Consider the following 20138-nt stretch of genomic DNA (forward strand, 5'->3'; position numbering starts at 1 on the left):
ACCGGCGGAGCTCCACCCCCTCCCCGTCCCCTGCTCCCCGCCCCCCGCCGGACCACAGCGCTCCCCTCGCTCAGTCTGGCCGGCCCCATGTTACTGAGCGGAGCTCCTCCGGCGGGCTCCGGCCCGGGGCCCCGGGCGCAGGGGAGCGCGGGGAGCGGCCCGGTGGGATCGCGCCGGAGCGCCGGGGGTGCAGGAGCCGGCCCAGGAGGGGGTGGCAGTGGCGGAGTGGCCAAGTGGCTCCGGGAGCACCTGGGCTTCCGTGGTGGGGGGGGCGGCGGAGGTGGGAGCAAGCCGGCGCCCCCCGAGCCGGACTACCGTCCCCCCGTACCCTCCCCGGCCGCACCCCCCGCGCCACCTCCGGATATCCTGGCCGCCTACCGGCTGCAGAGGGAGCGCGACTTCGAAGACCCCTACTCCGGGGGGCCGTCCGGCTCCGCTGCCCTAGCCACCCCGGCGGTTCCCGGCCCCACGCCGCCCCCGCGCCACGGCTCGCCCCCCCACCGCCTTATTCGGGTAGAGACCCCTGGCCCCCCAGCGCCCCCGCCCGAGGAGCGGATCTCTGGACCCCCCGCCAGCAGCGACAGGGTGAGTGCCGCGCCCGGTGGGGTTGTCCAGGAGGAGAGATGGTTGAAGGTCTAGAGCTTTCGAGAGGGACAAAGGTGGCCTGGCCAGGGCCAGGCCCCTCGGAGTCATGATAACTGGCGGACACGTTCTTAGGTCCTGACCCCGGGGCTCGGAGCCTTCATCCACCTTTGTTCAGATTCTCGACCTACTAATCTGGGACGTGCGCCCCAAACTCTGCCTCTATCTCCTATTATCGCCCCAGGACTTGTGACCCTACCCCTCCCGGATTCTGCTCCCCTCATCGTAGCCCCTCGGAGTCTAATCAGCCAGCCTTTTTCTAACGGGATTGGAGCTCCCTTCCCCTCCTCTTTAGGGCCTTTCTATCCTCTGGGAGCAACAGCTCACCCTTTGATCTCTGACCCTCCCCCGCTCCAGGGCAGAGCCTGTACAAAGCTCCACTCATCCTCCTCCTCCTCTAGGAGCCCAAGCATCTTTGCAGGTGCTGAAGCCCCAGGAAAGAGGTGAAGGCTGGGGTTTCTCCCTGTGGACACAGCAAGAGCTGGTCTTGTCTCACCCAGTGGTACTGGAGCTGGGTGGACTGTTTGTTGTTCTTAGGAAGCCAAAACAGGCAGCTCTGCACCAAGGATGCTGACCACTGAGGTCCAGGCAGGCCCACTCCTGCACTTCTTCCCTTGTCCCCCCAGGTGTGGGAACAGTCAGTGCTCAGAACCTGTTGCCCAGAAGGAGCTAAGCAGCTGAGCCCACTTCTCCTCTCCTCTTGACCTCTCCCGCAGGGTCCATTCTGAGGGAGGCTAGAGCCTTTTGTGGATCTGCAGGCTTGAGGTAAAGAGGAGAGCCAGGCATTCACTGTTCCCGAGAACAACCACTGTGCCTCAGAGGACCCTGTTGGAGAAGCTACCCCTGCCCAACCCGTTTGGTCTTATCCCTCCTTAACAGCTGAAAGCCATCCTCTCTAGTCCTAAATTAGACAATGACTCTGGGCCACTCTGGCTCTGTTATCCTTACTCACCCCTGGAAGCTCAGCTCTGGGGATTACTCCCCTCTCCTCAATAAAGAACACAGTTTTATTGGATTGTGGAGAGCAAAGTTGCCATCTAAAACCACTGACTCCAGAATTGAGACTTTCAGCCCAGAGAGCGCCATTCTGCCTGATTTCCTGCATAAGAGAGATGTGTCAGGGTCAGAGCAGAAGCCTCAGGAATGTGAATTATTTTTTCCCTAATTCCTGCCATGGGGCAGGGCTGCCCATGTTGGGCCAGGATCTTAAGCCTGCAGGAGGTTGTGCTTTCTTCACACATCCTTAGTCTCCTCTCCTTCCTACCTGTCTCCTACTGTTGTGGGATGTGATGGTGGTGGTGGCAGGGAGGCAGAGGGAGCATTAGGCCTTGTTCTTACTATTGACCAGTTAGTCTCCTCCTCCCTGACCACTGCTCACCGGCATGTGGGCCTGAGTGGTCCCTGGCCCTCTTCCTCTCTTCAGTATCTTGGAATGGCTTAACAGGCTGCCCACCAAGCTGTGGGCTCCTTCAAGACAAGGACCATGTCCTCCTCATGTCTGTGTCTCCCAAGTGATTGACACAATGCTTGGCATAAAGAGGGGGGCATAAATACATCCTGAATGGTGCCTGGCCATTGCCAGGGTGACCAACGTCAGAGATTCCCCTAACTACAGCGCCCTTTGTACATTTCCCCACAGAGACCTCCCAAGGAAGGGGCTGTACCCACACAAACATGCAGAGACCCACAGACTCTTTTCAATGAAAGCATCCATCCATGCCTCACCCTGAGTCGGCTCTCTGATCTGTGGACTGTTCAGACATTGGGGGCCCACAGGTGTCTGAGTTCTTTGTTAGCTGCAGGGATAGGAATGAAATCCAGCAGGATCTCCCAGGAGCCACACATCTGTGGTTTCTTTACAGAGTGTAATGAGAAGGATCCAGGATGCCATCCAGGCTGGCCCAGGGGCAAGGATGCTATCTCCGTGGACCCTGACCTGGGGCCTCCCACCATTCAGAGAGAGCGGCTTTAGGGGCAGAGTTTGGGAACCCCAGAGTCTTCCCTTAGGAAAAGCCCAGACAAGATACCCGAGCCCCTTACCTTAAACCCAGGTGTCAGCACATACCTGCAGAGCTCACACAAAGTTGCTGCCCCTGGGTAGTGAGATGGTCTGACCCTGGCCCGTGAGGCCAGACTGAACTGGTGTTTCTGTTCTGTGTGTCTGCTTTCTCCCTATGCTCTGTTTCCCCTCCTCTCAGACCATCAGGTCTTCTTGGCTTGCATTTAGGTCACTTCCTGAGGTGAGATGGGGACTGGAGACCAGAAAGTGCCTTTGGTTGGCCAATTTTTCTCCTCCTGGAGCTCATTGACTGGTGCTGGGTGGGTCAGAACCCTCTGAGAGGGGCTGGGTCATGAGGTTTGATGAAATGGGTGGAAATGCTTCTGTGATGAGCCAGAGAGATCGAGGAGAAATGAGCTCAGTGAGTGTGGGGCAGGAGAGAATTGGGATTTAGACAGAATCCTGAGAGGCCCAAGGGGCTCAAGACCATTAGCCTTCTCCCCATGCAGGGCTCTGGCTGCTGGCCCACACTGAGACCCACTGCTGCTATTGGCAGGGGTACAAGGGTGACCATCTGGGCAGGCCTGGCAGGGCAGGTGTGGGAGCAGCAGGAGCCGCGCCCTGCACCCGGCGGACAGACAGGGCCTCACCATCTGGCCGCAGGAAGAGCTCCCTCGTGGTACTGGGCCCTATGTGGCCGCCAGGCCATGGTCTGGCAGAGGAGTTAGAGAACTGGGCCTTCCCTTGCTTGGCTCCCTTTTCTCAGATCTTCAACGGGAAAAACCTGGTCTAGGAAAGGGGGATGGGATGGGAAAGAGGCCTGATTGGATGAAGCTTTGCGCTGCCTGTGACCATCTGCACAGTGTGTCTTTTGCCTCCATCACTCCAAGGTGTGTGTGTGTGTGTGTGTGTGTGTGTGTGTGTGTGTGTGTATGAGAGAGAGAGAGAGAGAGAGAGACAGACAGACAGAGAGACAGAGAGAGACAGAGAGAGAGAGAGAGAGAGAGAGAGGGAGAGGTGATGTGAACAATAAGACAGTAAGACAGGCACCCTGTCTGAATTGAAACTAGGTCTCTTGTTCTTAGCTCATAGAGGGGCTTTGGGGGTTCATGAACCTCCAGAAATTGGGCAGATATTTGTGTACATGAGCAGTTTTCTGGGAAAAGGCTCACAGCTCTCAGATTCTTCTCATGCGGGTACACAGGGCCCAAAATATTAAGAACTTTAAAAAAGAGCTACACCTCCTAGACAGTATCCACGTGGACTTGGATCCTCTAAGCCCATCTGTTGGAACGAGTGAGTAGACAAGTAGGAAGAGTATAGTAAAATGAGGGAGACATGCAGGTGTCCAAAGTCAAATAAATCAGGCCTGCCCTGGGGTTAGGCTGGTGGGCCAGGGCTCTCCCTTAGCCAGTGTTCATTGAGTGTTTGTGTATCATTAAGTGACAGATTAAGTGACACCTAGGCGCTGAAAGGGACTCACCACCCAGAAGATCTGGTCCTTGACTTTTTTGAGTTTGCTTGTTTGCTTTAATTTTCCTTGTTAAGACTTCCACAGAGTCTAGGGGTCTGATTTGTTTATCTCGTGCATGTCCTCCAATGGAAGTAGAGGGAGGAGAAGAGAAGAGACCAGATCAAGGGACGATGGTGGCCAGACCTCTTAAACCTTTGTAGCCTGGGCTGGCCCTCTGTGCTGCTCTTGGTGCTTCCGAGAGGGCTGAGACTGAGACCTGTGGGATTGCACGGCAGGCCTGTGTGCTCTACCCAGCGCCGCCTCCTCACTCGGCAGCACTCACTCCCTCTAGAAGACATCTACAGCTTGTTGGCTTGGCCAGTTACTCAGTGACACCTCAGCCCTGGTGCTCCACCCATGGGGAGCCAGGAACAGCTGGGATCCTGTGGACCATGGATGGGAGCAGCTGGCTGGGGCCTGTGCTTGGATCGGGTACTGGCTGCCTACTCCAGTTGCCCTCACCACAGAACCAGTGTCATATCACGTGAAAACAGAGGTGGGGCCCAATCCCTACATACAGAGCCTGAAGCCCAGACATGGGGCTTCACAGCACCTCAAGGTGCTTCAGTCTTTTGGAGCTTGTTCTGTGTCTGTCATTGGGAGCTCCTGGAGGATCCAGGAATTTGGTCTTTTCATGTTTAATAATATAGTAGCGGACATTTACTAACACCTATCTTGTGCTTGGTACCATCTTGAAGTGGCCGACATCTATTAGACCAGTGGATCCTTAGATCAACGACCCTATGAGGAAAATTCGGTTACTATCCCCAGGTTGTACATAGGGAGACTGAAGCGCAGGAATGTTGAGTCACGCTTGCCTGGTTTCACAGCTAGTAAGTAGAAGAGCCGAGGTTCACAGCCAGGCAGCCTGACTCCAGACTGGCTGCCAGCACCATGCCAGGGGACCCTTGCACTTATGGAGAGGAGCCTTGCAGAGAAGAAGTGTTCACTAAGCATTTGCTAGTGAGCAAGGGAAAGGGGGCTCTTATAGAAGGAATGAAGAGTGCATTCTGTGCTCAGTTCACCAATTGCTGAATGTTGAAGGCCGGCACTTGTCACCCAATCCCACGGTAGCCACAGACACATAAAGGTCTGAAAAGGGTTGTCAGCATCGAGTGCATGTCTGTGATGTTTGAATATTTTATAAGCATGGCATTGCTTTGTAATTAGAAAAGAACAATAGCAAATTTGTTTCATGTGCAGGAGTTTCCCTGGCAGATAAATTGGGAAGGGCATTCCAATAAGTGGGAACAGACAGTGCAAACAGATCGATCTCTGGGAAGGTAGATAATATACCGTTACCCAAATCGAAAGACTTTCAGTAAAAAAGTCATTTCATGATTAAATACTTTGGACAAATGATAAATTAAACAAAATTAGACTCCTTTCTTTGTTGCAGGGCTTCTTAGAGCCTTTAACATGCTGAAATGTATTTTAAATGTGCAAGTAGAGGAGAGAAGATGCTACATTTCCCAATTTTTCTGGAAAATCTGTGGTTAAGGCACTGAGAGTCAGGAGACCTGGGTCCCAGTCTTGTTTCTACTGCTACAAGCTGTGCACCCTGGACAAGCACCTAAACTCTGGGGCCTTAATGCCTGAATATAAGAGATTATCATCAAGGCTAACATTTATTGAGCACCAACTCTGTGCTAGTCTCTGGGCTGAGGACTTTTACATTATCCTCTTCCCAAGCTGATAAGGTAGGTACTAATACCATCTCCATTTTACAGATCAAAACAAAACAAAACAAAAAACAGAGGTTTCTAGACATTAAATGTAAAATAAGGAAAGGGGTAGTGGTAGATTTTGGAGACACTGTAGAGCCAAATCCTATTATGGCTGCCCCCTTGCTCCCCCTGGACTCATAAGCCCCATGGGGTGGCATTGGATGCGGGGGGGTGGGGGGGACATTTGTCAGGGACTCAATAGCAAGGCCCAGCTGCAGAATGGAAGGTCCAACCAGATGGTGGGCCTGTCAGCTACCTCAGGAGAGAGTCAAAGCCTGACAGCTGCTCTGGGAGAGGTACTGCCCAATTGGAACAGGCACAAAAGCCGGCTCCTGGAGGCACCCTGCTGGGTGGTAGGAAGGAGGGGGATCTGGTTGGCAGGAGGTATGGGGACAAGGGGGCCCTCTGGGGCAACAGCTACTTACAAACTAGTTTGGAAATAGTTCAGCATTTCAACAGCATTCTGGCTCTACCAGAGGGCTTGCCTAAATGTCAGCCCTAGTTTTAGTGCCTTCCCTGCCAGTTCCTCCCTTCTTTCCTTGAGTCAAAGGCTTTGATCCCCATTTCAGTGTTGATTCTCCTGAGATCCTGCTCCTACAGCTGATACTGGTTTGGTCAGTCAGAGTTCAGATGAATTGGGGATCTGAGAATCTGTGTGACTCCAGAAGATGGACTCCGGAGAGAAGGAGGTTTTTTGAGCCTCTAGGAAATGGGCACTGAGCACGCACTGGGTGTCAGGCCCTGTGATGGATGCAGTGTACCACAGTGAGTACATCAGAGTTGGATAAAGAGCCCATATACAAAATAAATCATGGTAGGGCAAAGGTGTCAGAAGCCTACAGGGGCAGCTTCCCCCACTGAGCAGTTTTGCCACCTCGTGTGATCTAAAAGCCACTGGGGAAACAGATCTGGCCTCTGACAGGGGTCCTCTGTGCCCAGGACAGGTGCCCATTCTGCCAGGCTTCCCAATAGGCGTCTCTCCTGCTGCTCCTGCTCTTGACTCCCAACCCTGTGGGCGTCTTCTCTGGGCACCCCAACCCACAGTGGGGGGCCAGGGCTTCCTGGAGCAGGGTGTGGAGCCCGGAATGGAACAGAGGAGCCATTGAGCTGCCCGCAGAGCTGACACCTGGGTGCCCACAGGCACCAAGGGCTGGTGCTAGGGATGCCCACGCCAGCCTGGGAGGGGTCGGAGCTCTGGGCACTGGCCCAGGACTCTAGTGAGAAGGGCACTGCATGCAGCTCTGACCAGGCTGGGGGTGCTCTGCGGAGTTGCGGGGGTCGGTGCTTGGGCCAGGTGCTTCTGCTCACTGAATCGCTTCCAGGGCACTCAGCCCCCCTGCCTGACTCCCCACACACACCCAGATAGATTCATGCTTCCTCCCTCTTCTGAATGAATGAGGAAACATGCTTCCTTTGTCCATTCTTCCTGCTTGATGTGAACTGATTTAACAAATATTTACTGAGCACTTTCAGGCACTAGGAATTTAGCAGTAAACATGGTTCCTGCCCTCAGGAAGCTCATAGTCTGCAGGAAGACAGATAATAAAACAAGTATTTACTACACATGTGATGATAGCCCAGCACAGAGGCACCTAACCCGACCTGAGGGGAGGATGGACAGGCTTTCTGAAGAAAGAACAGAATCTGACCCAGGCAGAGGGAAAGGCTTTGAGGGGAGAAAGAGAGCAAAGAGCTTTCAGGTGGCAAAGTGATCTGAGATGGGTAGAGAGAAACCAAAGAGGAAAGTGGAATCATTAAATCTCTTTTTTTATTGTTGGCACTGAAGAGCCATTGCAAGGTTTAAGAATAGCATGTCTGTTGAATCAATTACTGTGCCATGTATGAGTGTGAAGCTGGGTGCGGACTGCGCTGGGTACTGAACAGGCTGGCTCCAGAGCCCCGTTGGTCAAGTGGGTGGGGCTGTGGGTGCCAGTTGGCCTGGGAAGAAGCAGCTTCGGGTGGGAGGGGAGGAGTGGCTTTCTCTTCCCTACTTCCTGGAGGAAGGAGGACAATGTGTGGTGGGCTCCCAGGAGATAGGTAGTGATCTACTGGAAACATCTGTCTGGTGCCTGCTGTGAGCCAGGTGCTTTTGGAGCTAGAGAGACAAACATGACAAAGACCTCCAGGCTAGCGGATAGTCTAGTGGCGGGGATGGGATGATCTGAGATGGTGGTCTTCTCAGAAGCAGGCAGAGATTCGAGGGAGGAAAGGAACTGGGTGGGTTGACCGGAACAAGGTGGGAGCTGAAGAACTGAAGGATGAGATGGTAGGAGCCTTTGGAACGTGCTTCAAAGACCCTTAGATGGCCTTGCAGGGGTCCAAGAAGCATGCAAAAGGGGGTCTCTGAGATGGAAAGATTCCTTTATCCATCTCTTGCTAGGGGTCCCAGATCCTGTAACCCAGGGCAGGGCGGTCACCCCGACAGTCCTGATCTGTGGGATCTTGGCCCGGAACCAAAGCCTCGACCAACAATGGGGGAGAGGCAGGAGTGGCCCATCCCCATGCTGCTGTCCTCAGAGCCTCCTCTTGTCAACGCCTTCAACCCACTGTGCGGTGCACCTCTGAGGGGCTGGCAACACTGGGTGGGGTGGGTTCTGTCTCTGCCTCAGCCAGTCCTCCCCTGCCCACCCCCCAGGAGCCTCTGCCTAGCTTGGAGAAAGGCTCTATTGTCCTCAGCTGCGCCCCGCCCTGAGCACCTTGAACAACTCTGCAGGGTGTGCGGCTTGCGGTTCCCTCTGCCTTGATTGGGAGCAGGGACAGAGGGGTGGCCATGAGCCACTTGTGTGGGAGAAAGTGTGGGTTGTAGAAGGCCAAGGCGAGGCCTTTCCTGTTTCTGTCCTCCAGGAGCCCAGGGGATTTCAGCAGAGCCTACATCCTGGTTTTCAACACCTTTGTAACCAGTTCCCTGAATTAATCCCCTTTGTTGAACCACCTGGTGTAGGCTCTTGTCGTGCCTGGACCCTGCCTGAGGCAGGCCTTAAGGCCCAGAGCTTCATCCTGGCCATCTAGCCTAGAGGATGGCCCAGAGGCACAAAATTAACAGAGAAGAAAGATGTGTCACTCTTTGGCAGCCTAGTGGGGGACCCCTGCAAAGGAATAACCAGAGCTTGTCCTAATCTAAGCTCAGAGCCTGCCCTTAGATACCTGGGGCTCTGGATCTTAAGGCAACCTGTCCAGGACTCTTGCTCCCATGGATAGAGCATCTGAGGGGAAGCAGAGCTGTCTCAGATGTCTGAAGCCTGCTCTCTTCCCATAGTTGGCAATCCTAGAAGACTATGCGGACCCATTTGATGTTCAGGAGACTGGTGAAGGCCCAGCAGGAGCTTCAGGAGCCCAAGAGAAGGTTCCAGAAAATGATGGCTACATGGAGCCCTATGAGGCTCAAAAGATGATGGCCGGTGAGTGATAGAGTTGGGTAGAGGGATTGGGGTGGGGATGGGGGGTAGCTCCCTGAGGCCTGGGTATCTGTAGGGCACGCTCTGGGACCCACAAGTCTAAGAACTGATTCCTTGGTCTCTAGAAAATATGTAGAATGCCTTTGCTGGGTCCTCGGGGAAGGTGACCACTGTCTTCAAGATAGTCACTTTGGAGAAGGAGCTGTGATTTGTGGTGCCTGAGACTTGAGGTGGTGGAGAAGGCCATATAACCAAAGGTCAGACAGATAGAAGTATTTGGAATAGTCAGGGAGGGCAAGGTAGTGGTGTGGGCTGGGCATCATTTGTTCCAAAAAAAGAATCACGAGGGAGGTGGCGAGTTTTAAATGATGTGATGTCAAAGTGAAACCTCTTTATGGCAATACCTGACTATAAATGCAGATGTGATGCCCATGAGACTGGGCAAGTAGTTCAGGGAGGGAGGGAAGGGAGAAATAAATAAGACCTGGCCCTGGGGAACAGAGGTCAAGAAAGGATCCAGGGAGCAACCAAATGGGGACAAGCATACAGTTCAGGGGTGAGTCAGTCTAAGCCAAGGCCCAAGGCAGGATGAGAGAAAGGTTTGTTCAGGGGCAAATAATCTTAGTGTTGGGCATATAGGAGGCAAGAGGAGAGAGGCCAAGAGGGGCCGTGAAAGGCCGTGAAGGTTTGAATGAAGCATTTGGACTTGCTCCAAAAGGGGGAGGGGAGCCATTATGGATTCTTGAGAAAGAAAAGAACAGGACAAATATGGTGTTTTAAGAGGATTACTGAGGCTTTGGTGTACAGAACAGACTAGAAGAACTGGGCATCAGAAAGATGAGTTAACAGCCTATTGTGGAAATTGCTGAGGCTTTAAGGAACCAATAATTAACACCGTTTTCTTCCCCTTTGGAGCTTGGAAATAATTGAGAAATAAGATCAAGGAAAGAGATAGAGGAAGATAATGATGTCAGCTTTATTACTGATAAAGTTGATTGGGGAACACTACTTAGCTATGTCACCACAATGGGCTTCTTAATACTTCCGCACGGAATTAAACTTCTCCACCCAGGCTTGGGCAATGTAGGACAGCTGTAGGCCTCTGCATGGGGGCAGGAGAAGAAAGCACCAGAATGTTCTCTCTTTGCAAGAAGGTAGATCTGAGAAAGAGAGCACACAGCCATTGGCCGATCAGATAAGCTGCTCTCCTTCCTGTGAGAGGTGGGTGAAAGGGCAGAAAGTGGTCACGAATGTTATAGCATGGAGCCCATGAAACAGGAGCCTGGAAAATGGAGATTCACCGTAGCAGTAATCAAGATATAGAGAGATGAGTGGGGAGAGTCATCAGGCATTGGCAATGCTCAGATGGGACTCAGAGAATAAAGGATGGCCAGGACCAAGGAGAGCAGTGTAGTGGACAGAAATGGAGAAAGTAAGAGGGTGGCTACCATATTTAGATCAGAGGGGTGTGCCCTCCTAGGAGGTCCATAAGTGCCCTGGAATTGATGAGAAAATGTGCACATTTTTCTGGGGAGCTCCATGCTTTTCAGATATTTACTGGGGTCAGTGATCCCAAAGAGATCATCACAGAACAGACTAAAAGAACTTTGGGGAAAGTGGTGAGTTTGAAACATCAAAGTGACACATCTTTATGATACTTAGAAACATATAGATGCAAAGTGTTCTATAAGACTGGACAAGTAGTTCTAGGAGTGGGAACCAGGAGAAATGAATAAGACTTGGCCCTTAGAAACAGAGGCCAAGAGAGGATCCAGGGAAAGAGACCAAACGGAGGTGATCAGAGAGGAGAACGGTCAATGAAAATAACTTGTCAAAGGGGACAGTTTCAAGGAAGGAGTGGTCAGCAGTATCTGAACAACAGAGAAGGATTTTCTGATTGTGAAATGATATCAGTTGGGACACAGGGAAATAAATGGAGCTGGGTAGCAAAGAGGAGATGGACTAGGAGAGGACCCTGCCTCAGTTTCCTAAATGTGTAAGCCTCAGCTCCCCAGCCCTTGCTGGCCATCACAGGATCTTTTTCTCTGTCTTTCACTCTGGTACCTCTCTGCCCCTGCCTCTGTTGGAACCCCAGAGGTGTTTTGAGAGAGAGGGACCCTAGACGAGTGGGGCCACTGGGCTCCCCCAGAGCCAGCAGCATTTCCTCTAAAGGAGGGGATCACTGCTGGAGGAGTTGAGCCAGCCGTCCAGAGCTGCTCTCACACCTCCCCTCCTGCCTTACCCTGGCAGAGATCCGGGGCTCCAAGGAGACAGCAGCTCAGCCCCTGCCTCTGTATGACACACCCTATGAGCCAGAGGAGGAGGGGGCTACCCCAGAGGGTGAGGGGGCCCCCTGGCCCCGGGAGTCCCGCCTGCCAGAGGATGACGAGAGGCCCCCTGAGGAGTATGACCAACCCTGGGAGTGGAAGAAGGAGCGGATTTCCAAAGCCTTTGCCGGTGAGTCCTGGGTGGAGAGGGCAGGCCTGCTGGGGCCTCTGAGCAGCTTTCCCTGCTCAGGAATGGAAAGAATGGAGCCATAGGGCCAGCGGAGGCTCAGGAGCTGGGCTCAAGGGAAATGTAGTTGAGTCTGCACCACGGACAGAGCTGTGAGTTGGGCAGTGTGGACGCAGTGCTGTGTGCAGGGTCAGGGAATGGGCACAAAAGGACGAAGGCGTCTCCCTGCATCACCAGCTCACAGAGGCCGAGAAGGTTGGGCCATTTCTGTCTTTTGGGGGGCTGGGTATATTCAAAAATAAAGAAGTTCAAAACAAAATGATAAAACTTGTGGCATATGTTAAATACTTACAAATAAAAGAAGGCATTTAACACTCCAGACAATGAAAACAGCTGTGTGTGTAAGCTTTGGAGACACCAGCCCTGAGTTAGAGGCTGTCCCCAGTGGTGGGCCATGCCAGACCAGGGTGCCTACTTCCAGAGGGATTTCCGAGGAGCAGCGAGACATGGAACCAGTGGGGAGAGGGAGGCTGTGATGAAGGAGGATCAGGTTTCTCCTGTACCAACCACCCAGTGGCCATCCTGGGCCCAGAGTCCAACATGGAGGGGTGTGTGTTGGTTTGAGTGCGGGGAGTGCAAGAGCCTAGAGTACGGAGAGGGCTTTAGCTCCTGGTGATTCAGTGAGAACATAAAAGACTTCAATGCCGTTAGACCTCATCATGTCCACTCCCATGTCCTCCTCCCTCCTCCTTGGGCAAGAGGCTTATCGTGGGGCTGGACCCAGGTCTTCACTCTGTTCTCCCCACCTTGGCAGCCAGACTGAGAAACCACAGATTTCTGATTTGTTTCTTGTAAAGCACACACCATTGAGGATGGCCCGTTTATCTCCAGAAGTCTCCTTGGAGAATCAATACTGTTTGGATTGCTTAATGGGAAAATCTATGCTCGTCATTAGGAAACCTTGTTAGCAGTCCTGTAGCCGCCAGTGGCATCACTCTTCTAATTGTCAAGGCTCCGGGTTTGGGGGTGGAGGGGTACATTTCAGTGAAACATCTGCCCCCACATCTGAGTATTCCTGGCAGCCTGAAGCTGGCTGCTCAGTTAGGCTGCACGAAAAGGAGGAAGGGAGGCAAGGTGCCAGGAGGCTGAGGGAACCTGGGTGTGGTGCTGGGAGGTGTGGGCAGCTCCTTATCCCTCTTTTCCTCCTTTCCTGGTCTCTCTGGGCCCTGAAGGCTTGTGAGAGGTCAAAGGAAGGGGACCCGCAGGGTTGGCGAAGCAAGACCCTGCATCCTGCCTTTTGCCACCTGAGCCTCCCTCTCTTTAATCAGGCCATCCCGGTGTGGTCAGTGTTGCTCTGCCTAGCCCACTGAGAGTCCTGTCCCCCACTCAGAAGCCGCCCCTGCCTCTGCTCTGACCCTCCTCCTTTCTAGGCTGTCCTGTGTCCTGGCTCTGGGTTTTGGTGTCTCAACCTCTGCCTCTCTCTGTCTCTGTCTCTGTCCCTGTCCCTGTCTGTCTCTCTTCTCCCTGCTGCTGCTGGCTCCAGTTGACATTAAGGTCATCAAAGACCTACCTTGGCCTCCACCTGTGGGACAGCTGGACAGCAGCCCCTCCCTGCCCGACGGGGATAGGGACATCTCCGGTCCAGCCTCACCCCTCCCCGAGCCCAGCCTGGAGGACTGCAGCGGTGGGTCCTGTGGAGGCTTCTGGCCAGGGTGATGTGTCCTCTTACCCCTCAGGCCCTGTGGGCTTGGGTTGGAGGAACTAAGAGGTGAGGCAGGGTTTGGAGAACCCAGGAAGAATGGAGGAAGAAGGAAGGGACAAAGTGTACATTCCTCCCTCTCCCAAAGGTGTGGAGAAGGTGTCTCCTAAGGGAAGCCCCTTCCAAATATCTTCCCCACGGTGCCACAAAATCCACTATTCTAAGAGCTTTGCCTTCAGCAATGCAAACAACACCTGAGGTGAGGGTGCTGTTAGCTGACACAGGAATTATCTAACTCCTGAGAGGAAAGGAAAGGATTGGGTCCTTGCATCTGGTTTCTGAAAGATAACAAGGGCTTGAAAGTGCTACAAGGAGAGAAAAAGAGTCCAAATGGGGAGAAAGAAGGCGCTGAACACTTCACCCACGTTCAGTTTTACCCAGAATGGGCAGTCAAAGGTGTGTGTGTGTGCATCTGTGCATGTGTGCACAGGCATGAGCACGTTTACATATACATTTGTGCCTGAGTGTATTTTATAAATACAGGTTGAAGGAGGGTCCCTGTCACCTGTGCATGTGAACCTATGCCTGTGTGGCAGGCTCAGCAATCAGGCTTGCCCTGGTCTGGGAAGGCAGAGCCACCTTGGCTGGGCTTCTGTGGATGCAGGAGGGGAGCCTGTGGGCAGCGACCTTGGGGGTGGGGGAGGGGCGGGCCAGCTTGCGGCTTTGGGCAGGATTAGTCTGTCAGGATGGCACCAAGGGGAATCGGATAATTGTTCTCAGATCGATAAGTCATTTCTACAGAATGGCTTGGCAGGGTGATTTGGAGAACAGTAATGAACTCTGAGGAGGAGAAAGAAACAATATTATCAGCGCTGAAGCCACCCTGAGGGGGATGAAATAGGGGAAGGCAGTCTGCTGCTCCGGAGGGAGAAGCTTAACTGGTTTCTTTTATTGCTCCTCTCCCCTTTCCTCCCACAGAGGGGGGACTGGGAGACCCTGTGTGGCACAGGAGGGCTGAGCCCCACTTCTACCTTCCCCTCCTTCCCCTCAGGGAGATGGACCCAGGATTCTGTCCCTAGAGCCAGTCAGGCCCTTGAGCATGTCCCGCCCTTCCAGAACCTGCCTTTAACCCCTTTTGGCAGGAAATGGGGGTGGGTCATTGGCTATAAGGCTCACTCTCTAGGGTCGTCAGAGTCTGTGACTGGAATGTTCCCCACAGCCCAGTTTGAAGGATCTGAGAAGAGCTGCCTGTCACCTGGCCGGGAGGAAAAGGGGCGGCTACCTCCCCGACTCTCTGCAGGGAACCCCAAGTCAGCCAAGCCCCTAACCGTGGAGCCCAGCAGTCCCCTGGGGGAGTGGACAGACCCAGCACTGCCTCTGGAAAACCAGGTGTGAGTGTCTGTGTCCAGCTGGGGATTCGTTCCCCTCTCTTCCCCTACTGGCACTGGCTTGCCTGCAGGGGACACCCAGAATGGGTGGGCCTGGACAGCGAGGGACCCAGCAGAGATGCCCTCCTTCCTCTCTCTCATCCTCAGCTGGTACCATGGGGCCATCAGTCGAACAGATGCCGAGAACCTGCTCCGACTGTGCAAAGAGGCCAGCTACCTGGTGCGCAACAGTGAGACCAGCAAGAATGACTTCTCCCTGTCCCTCAAGTGAGTGGGGCGGGCCGGCTGGCAGCTTTAATCAGGATTAGCCTGTCGGGATGGCACCAAGGGGAATCAGTGGGAGGACAACCACCAGGACAGGAGAAGACTCCAATATCCTCCCCATGCCCAGCCAAGCTGGAAAGAATCCCATCCCCTGCGAACATTTGCCAAAGCTGGGCAAGGCCCTGGGGATCCGGAGAGGTCTGAGCTCAGCCCCTGCTCTCAAAGAGCTCAGAGTCCCTTGGAGGAAACAGTTGAGCAATAGTGTCCAGCTCAGAAGGGTTCTGTCACTTACTAGCTCTGTGGCTTGGGGTGCCCTTAACCTCTCCAGGCCTCAGTTTTCTTACTTACAAAATGGGGGAATAATAATATCTACCTTATAGGGAAGGATTAAATGAAAGTAATTCCCATACATTTAACCATCATCATTATTAATAGAAGTCCAAGGTGTTCTAGAAGCACTGGTAAGAAGATAGGAACTTTGCCTGTAAGAATCTACACGTACAGGGTGAGGTGGAGGCTGGGTTCTGGAAGGAGGGCAGAGCAGTGGTCACAAAGCTATTCTTGTTCACTCTGAAGAAGTGGGCAGGAAGTCTGGATGCTAGTGGCTGACAACTGTGGATCCTGGATGAAGTGGGACAGGCAAGGTCCTCCCTTCCCATCAGCCTTCCTCCCCAGGAACAGATTAACACAGACCAGCATCGGCCTCCTAGGCTCCTGGAAGAATGGCAAGTCCTCTCCTTGACACCTAGGAGTTCCACTTAGTAGAGCCTGTACCCCACATGGCAGCCTGTCAAAGTAGTTTTTCCATTCACATCCCCCCACTACTACTGGGGTATCTGCACCACTTCCTACCACATTTTCTGGGGGCATTAGAGTACAGGTATATCCACACTTCAAACAAATCCAATATGGAAATTTGAGGCTACTAAGCAAATACATTTGAAGGTAATTATTCCGCTTCACTAAAAGATAGTGGAAAAACACCAAACTATAATCATGATCGATGTTTTATTCTTAGATTTAATAAAACTAACTGTGACCCTAGGCAAATCACTTAACTTCTCTGGGCCTTGGTTTCTCTGTTTGCAAAATGTGTTGATGGTTACCTACTAGGTTTCTTTCATAACTTCAGGAATGTGTATTGCTTTAAAAATTATAGTTAAGATTTATAGAGCATCTACTATGTACGAAGTAGCATATATACCACCTCCAAAGGAACTACCATCCTGCAAGATCAATCTATTTTCTATAAACAGAAAATAAATTCAGAGATGTATGTGACCTGCTCAAGGCTACCAACTAATAAAGTTCCAAAAGCAGAATTTGAACCCAGCTCACTCTGATTCTAATAACCACACTGTTCCATTGCACAGCTCTACCCCTTATCAAGTCTAGAACAGCCCAAGGCAAAGGAAGACGGCAGGGGCCTGGCTCTCTTAAGAGCAGAGCAGAACAGAGCCAGGCCCTGCCTTAGCCTGGGGAGAAAAGGGGAAGGCAGGCCTGGATGCCCCACTACAACCCAAGAGGATCTGGCCCAGCCAGCATCTGTCTGCCAGAGCCTTGTTTGCATATAAATGGCTTCTCCGAAATGCAATTATGGTTTCTCTTCTCTCTGTAATGGAAGGGCTTTCACTGGTAATTAAACAGCTTCCTTCAAAAGCCATGCCAGCCCTGGCCCTGCGGCCCAGCTAGTCCCAGCCCAGCTCCCTGAGGGTCTGGCAAGAGTTCTGCTGTGTCCTGATAGACCCTTGGGACTTTGTCCCAGGAAGTCAGTTATCCAGTTGGAGGCTGAGCTCTCAGTTTCCAACTCCAGTCTCTGGCCACTTGTTTCCCTTTTTGGCCAGATCTGTCCCTAAAGGAGAAAATATAATGCACAGTTTTCAGGAGAGGTGATTCTCCCAAGTGGACTGTGGGAAGGGAGCTGTCCCCAAACTGCAAGAGGGTGAGGGAAGGTAGGGTCCATGCTGCTGCCCACATCCTTGGGTCTGGTCCTTGGCACAAGGCAGACAGGACAGGGTGACCACTCACTGCCTCCCCTCTCTACAGCCCCCAGGGGCTGTAAATTTTTCGCAGGCCCTTGGCTCCTATCCCCAGGGTCTGTGTGGTCACTGTCAGCCTCAGCCCGTTATCTCCAACCTACAGATGAAGGATGGCCCCACACCCTGACACACACACCCAGGCATGGGGGCCCCCATCAGGCTTTAAGGCACTGTACCTGGGAAGGGGAGAGGAGGGAAGGATACAGTTAAGTAAGGGCCTGTTTTTTCCTCCCATCCCTTTCCTCTTTGTCACCCGACGATCCCTGCTTTCTCACTGGTAGGCCTAGTAAAATGGGTCCAGTCAGAGCATTCTTTGTACCTAGGCAGGGGAGGTAAGTGAAGTTTGCCAGCTTCATCTCTCAAGGGCGGGGGGCCTCACCATAAGCAGGCTCCCTTACCAGGGCTACCGGCTTCTGAGCCCTGTCCTTGTCCCAGGTAGGCTCTGACCAGCAGAGACAAGTACTCAGGCTTCAGGGCTCTCCCAAGCAGTGCTTACTCCTTACCCCTTGGTGAGTTTCAGACCTGGGACCTGGCCAATCAGGCCTGTGGTCGTTTGGACAAATGTTCTTGCTGGGGCCCCACCCCTGCACACTCTCTCTAAGGCTGAGGGTGCCCAGAAGTCTGGGGGTTGGCCAGAGCTGTGAGCAAGGGGGACCTTGTCTTATGGGTAGGGCCAGGCACTAATGTTGATTTCCTGGATTGTGGTGGGAGATGGGAGAAGCAGTGGAGAGTGTCCTCTCTGAGAGAGGGAAATGGAGCTGCATCCTCACCAATGATGTCATCCCTGCCATCATTGGTTGAAGGGCTGGATAGATGAGCTGGGGGCTTGGCCCAAGGCCCAGTTGGCAGGAGGATGAAGGGATGTCCCCAAGACAAGGTAACTGAGCATTCCCAGATTGGCGGGGGCGGGGGCGGGGATCTTCTAGAGCAGCTCGCCCCCTCCTCTAGTCTCTGCAAGAGAGAGACCCAACCATGATTTGCTTGGTTGTCAAGTCTGTTTACCCACTGTCCTGCCAAGGGTGTACCTCCACAAGAGGGACCAAGAGCCCCTCACAGGTGTCCTCCCACAGCTCAGAGAGGGAGAGGGTAAACTGACCCTGGCCACATAGGATGGAAGGCAGGAGTGCCTGGATACAAGGATTTGGGGTGGGGTGGGGGGTGCTGGTTCCTCCAATTTCCACCTGCACACACCCTGTATACTCACGATGCACACATTCTTGGCACACCTAGTGCCCTCACCACAAAGCCAATGCCTACTGCTACCTACTCACAAAATCCCCTCTATCCCTTCCCTGCTTTCTGACTGACCTCCACCTTCCCGGGTCATCTCCACACTCAGCTGGTTTGGAACAAGAATACTTGCTGCTGGGGCAGGGAGGGGGTGGGTGTTGGAAAGGGCCCCTATTCACCAGGGTTTCCTCTCCTCTTCCCAGGAGCAGTCAGGGCTTCATGCACATGAAGCTGTCCCGGACCAAGGAACACAAGTACGTGCTGGGCCAGAACAGCCCGCCCTTCAGCAGCGTCCCTGAAATCGTGCACCACTACGCAAGCCGCAAGCTGCCCATTAAGGGGGCTGAGCATATGTCCCTGCTCTACCCCGTGGCCATCCGGACTCTGTAGATGTGAGGCCCGGGCACTGTGACAGATGTAGACTCAGGCCTGTGTGCGTCCCCTGGCTGAGGGCTGTGGTCCTTCCCTGGGACATGATCTCCCAAGCCTTTCTAACCCCTCTCCCTGGGATCGAGTGGAAGCTGGAGATTCCTTAATTTATTCTTAAGGGGAAAGGCTACTGGGGCCTTGAAGTAAGAGGTGGTCTGGAGCTGAGGAGAGGAATCCCAGAGGAGAAAGCATAATCCCTGGAGGAAGGAGGCTTCAGAAGTGCGGGTCTCGTGAGGAGTTGAAGATCTGCAGCTTCAGCCCCTCTCTGCCCGCAGGGCAGAGGTGGCTACCCCGTTCCCCACCAGCCTGTTGTCTCAGGGTCAGTGCGGGGAGGAGCAGGATGCGAGCCCGCGGGGCGCCCTGATCATTTCTCCGCCTCCACCCCCAAACCACCGTCGGGCTCTGCCCAGAGTCTGGCGCGGAACTTGGGGAAGGCAGACCCCTGGGATGGCAACGGCTTTGGGGCGGGAAGAGAAGGGGAACGGCTCGAGAACGGGCCGGAGGGAACTTGTGCGGTCCCCGGACCGCCCCGGCTCCCGGCCAGAGGCAATAAATAAACCCAGTTCTGCCAGGCACAGCCGCGTCCGCGCCTCCAGCGCCGCCCCCGGGCTGACGGGGTGGGGAGCGGCGGAGCGAGAACAGATATGTTTATAAATCAGCTCTAGAGCAGACACAGGCCGGCTGTGAAAAGCGCTTTCGAAGCATCAAGTTCCTTCCTCTGACGAGACGTCGAAACATCTCCCACTGTCCCAGCCCCCGCTGGAGGTGGGGGCGGAGCCGGCCGGCGGCGGCGTGGCGCCCCCTCCCCGCTGCGCGGAGGAGCGCGGCTCCCCAGGAGCGCGTCCAATTTCCTGCCTACAGCCATTTGTCTGGGAGGAGGGGAGCCGAGGAGAAACAAAGAGGCAGCGCGCCAGGCGGGAGGAGCGGGGGCGGTCCTGCCAGCCGAAGCCGAGCGCCCGCGGAGCCGGGGAAAGTGGCGCGGCCGACTGCGTTTCCTTTCCAGAAGAAGTGGGGGGTCTGCCGCGCCTCCCCCATTCCCTGAAGGAAGGGTTCAGCCCCGGAGACCTGCAGCCTGCGGGCCGGGTCTGAATCGCGCTCCCGGCTGTGGCTCGGGCTCGTGGCCGAGGCTGGCGGAGGCCATCCGCGCGCTCCCTCTGCTGGCTGTGCCCCTAATCGCGGGCCCGGGGCGCCGGGTCACACCCGCCTGCGGCTTCGGCGGTGCCCACAGTTGGAGCTCGCGGAAGTGGGTGGGCCCAGCCCCCGGGAATACCTACTGGGAAGCCACGCGGAGCCGCTGTCCAGCCACTGCAGGCCCGCCCTCCTGCTCCCACGGGCAACCTGAACAGAAACTCCCAGATG

General features: G+C 54.2%; 1 protein-coding gene across 7 annotated transcripts; it reads left to right on the forward strand.

Moving 5' to 3' along the window:
- On the forward strand, nucleotides 1–19354 carry SHF (Src homology 2 domain containing F). 7 transcript variants are annotated; one of them, XM_033107168.1, is made up of 8 exons: nucleotides 14–585; nucleotides 9138–9279; nucleotides 11527–11733; nucleotides 13274–13414; nucleotides 14649–14820; nucleotides 14965–15084; nucleotides 15658–15806; nucleotides 18554–18716. In XM_033107168.1, the coding sequence occupies exons 1-8, from the start codon at nucleotides 88–90 to the stop codon at nucleotides 18577–18579; spliced, it is 1455 nt and encodes a 484-aa protein (XP_032963059.1). In that variant the 5' UTR covers nucleotides 14–87; the 3' UTR covers nucleotides 18580–18716. The 7 variants fall into 7 exon arrangements, with proteins under 7 accessions (XP_032963065.1, XP_032963064.1, XP_032963063.1 ...); XM_033107170.1 differs by lacking the exon at nucleotides 18554–18716 and having other exon boundaries at nucleotides 16–585; nucleotides 14649–14818; nucleotides 15658–15792; XM_033107167.1 differs by lacking the exon at nucleotides 15658–15806 and having other exon boundaries at nucleotides 23–585; nucleotides 18554–19354.
- Nucleotides 19355–20138: the final 784 nt, after the last annotated feature.

This window comes from Rhinolophus ferrumequinum, chromosome 6, assembly GCF_004115265.2.
Source record: "Rhinolophus ferrumequinum isolate MPI-CBG mRhiFer1 chromosome 6, mRhiFer1_v1.p, whole genome shotgun sequence".
NCBI classification, from domain to species: domain Eukaryota; kingdom Metazoa; phylum Chordata; class Mammalia; order Chiroptera; family Rhinolophidae; genus Rhinolophus; species Rhinolophus ferrumequinum.

Excerpts from the sequence above, each read along its gene's own strand:
- SHF (XM_033107167.1), top strand. The coding sequence starts at position 88 with ATGTTACTGAGCGGAGCTCCTCCGGCGGGCTCCGGCCCGGGGCCCCGG. Across the intron at positions 9,280-11,526 it reads GGCTCAAAAGATGATGGCCG|AGATCCGGGGCTCCAAGGAG; the intron begins GTGAGTGATAGA and ends TTACCCTGGCAG. Across the intron at positions 14,821-14,964 it reads CTGCCTCTGGAAAACCAGGT|CTGGTACCATGGGGCCATCA; the intron begins GTGAGTGTCTGT and ends TCTCATCCTCAG.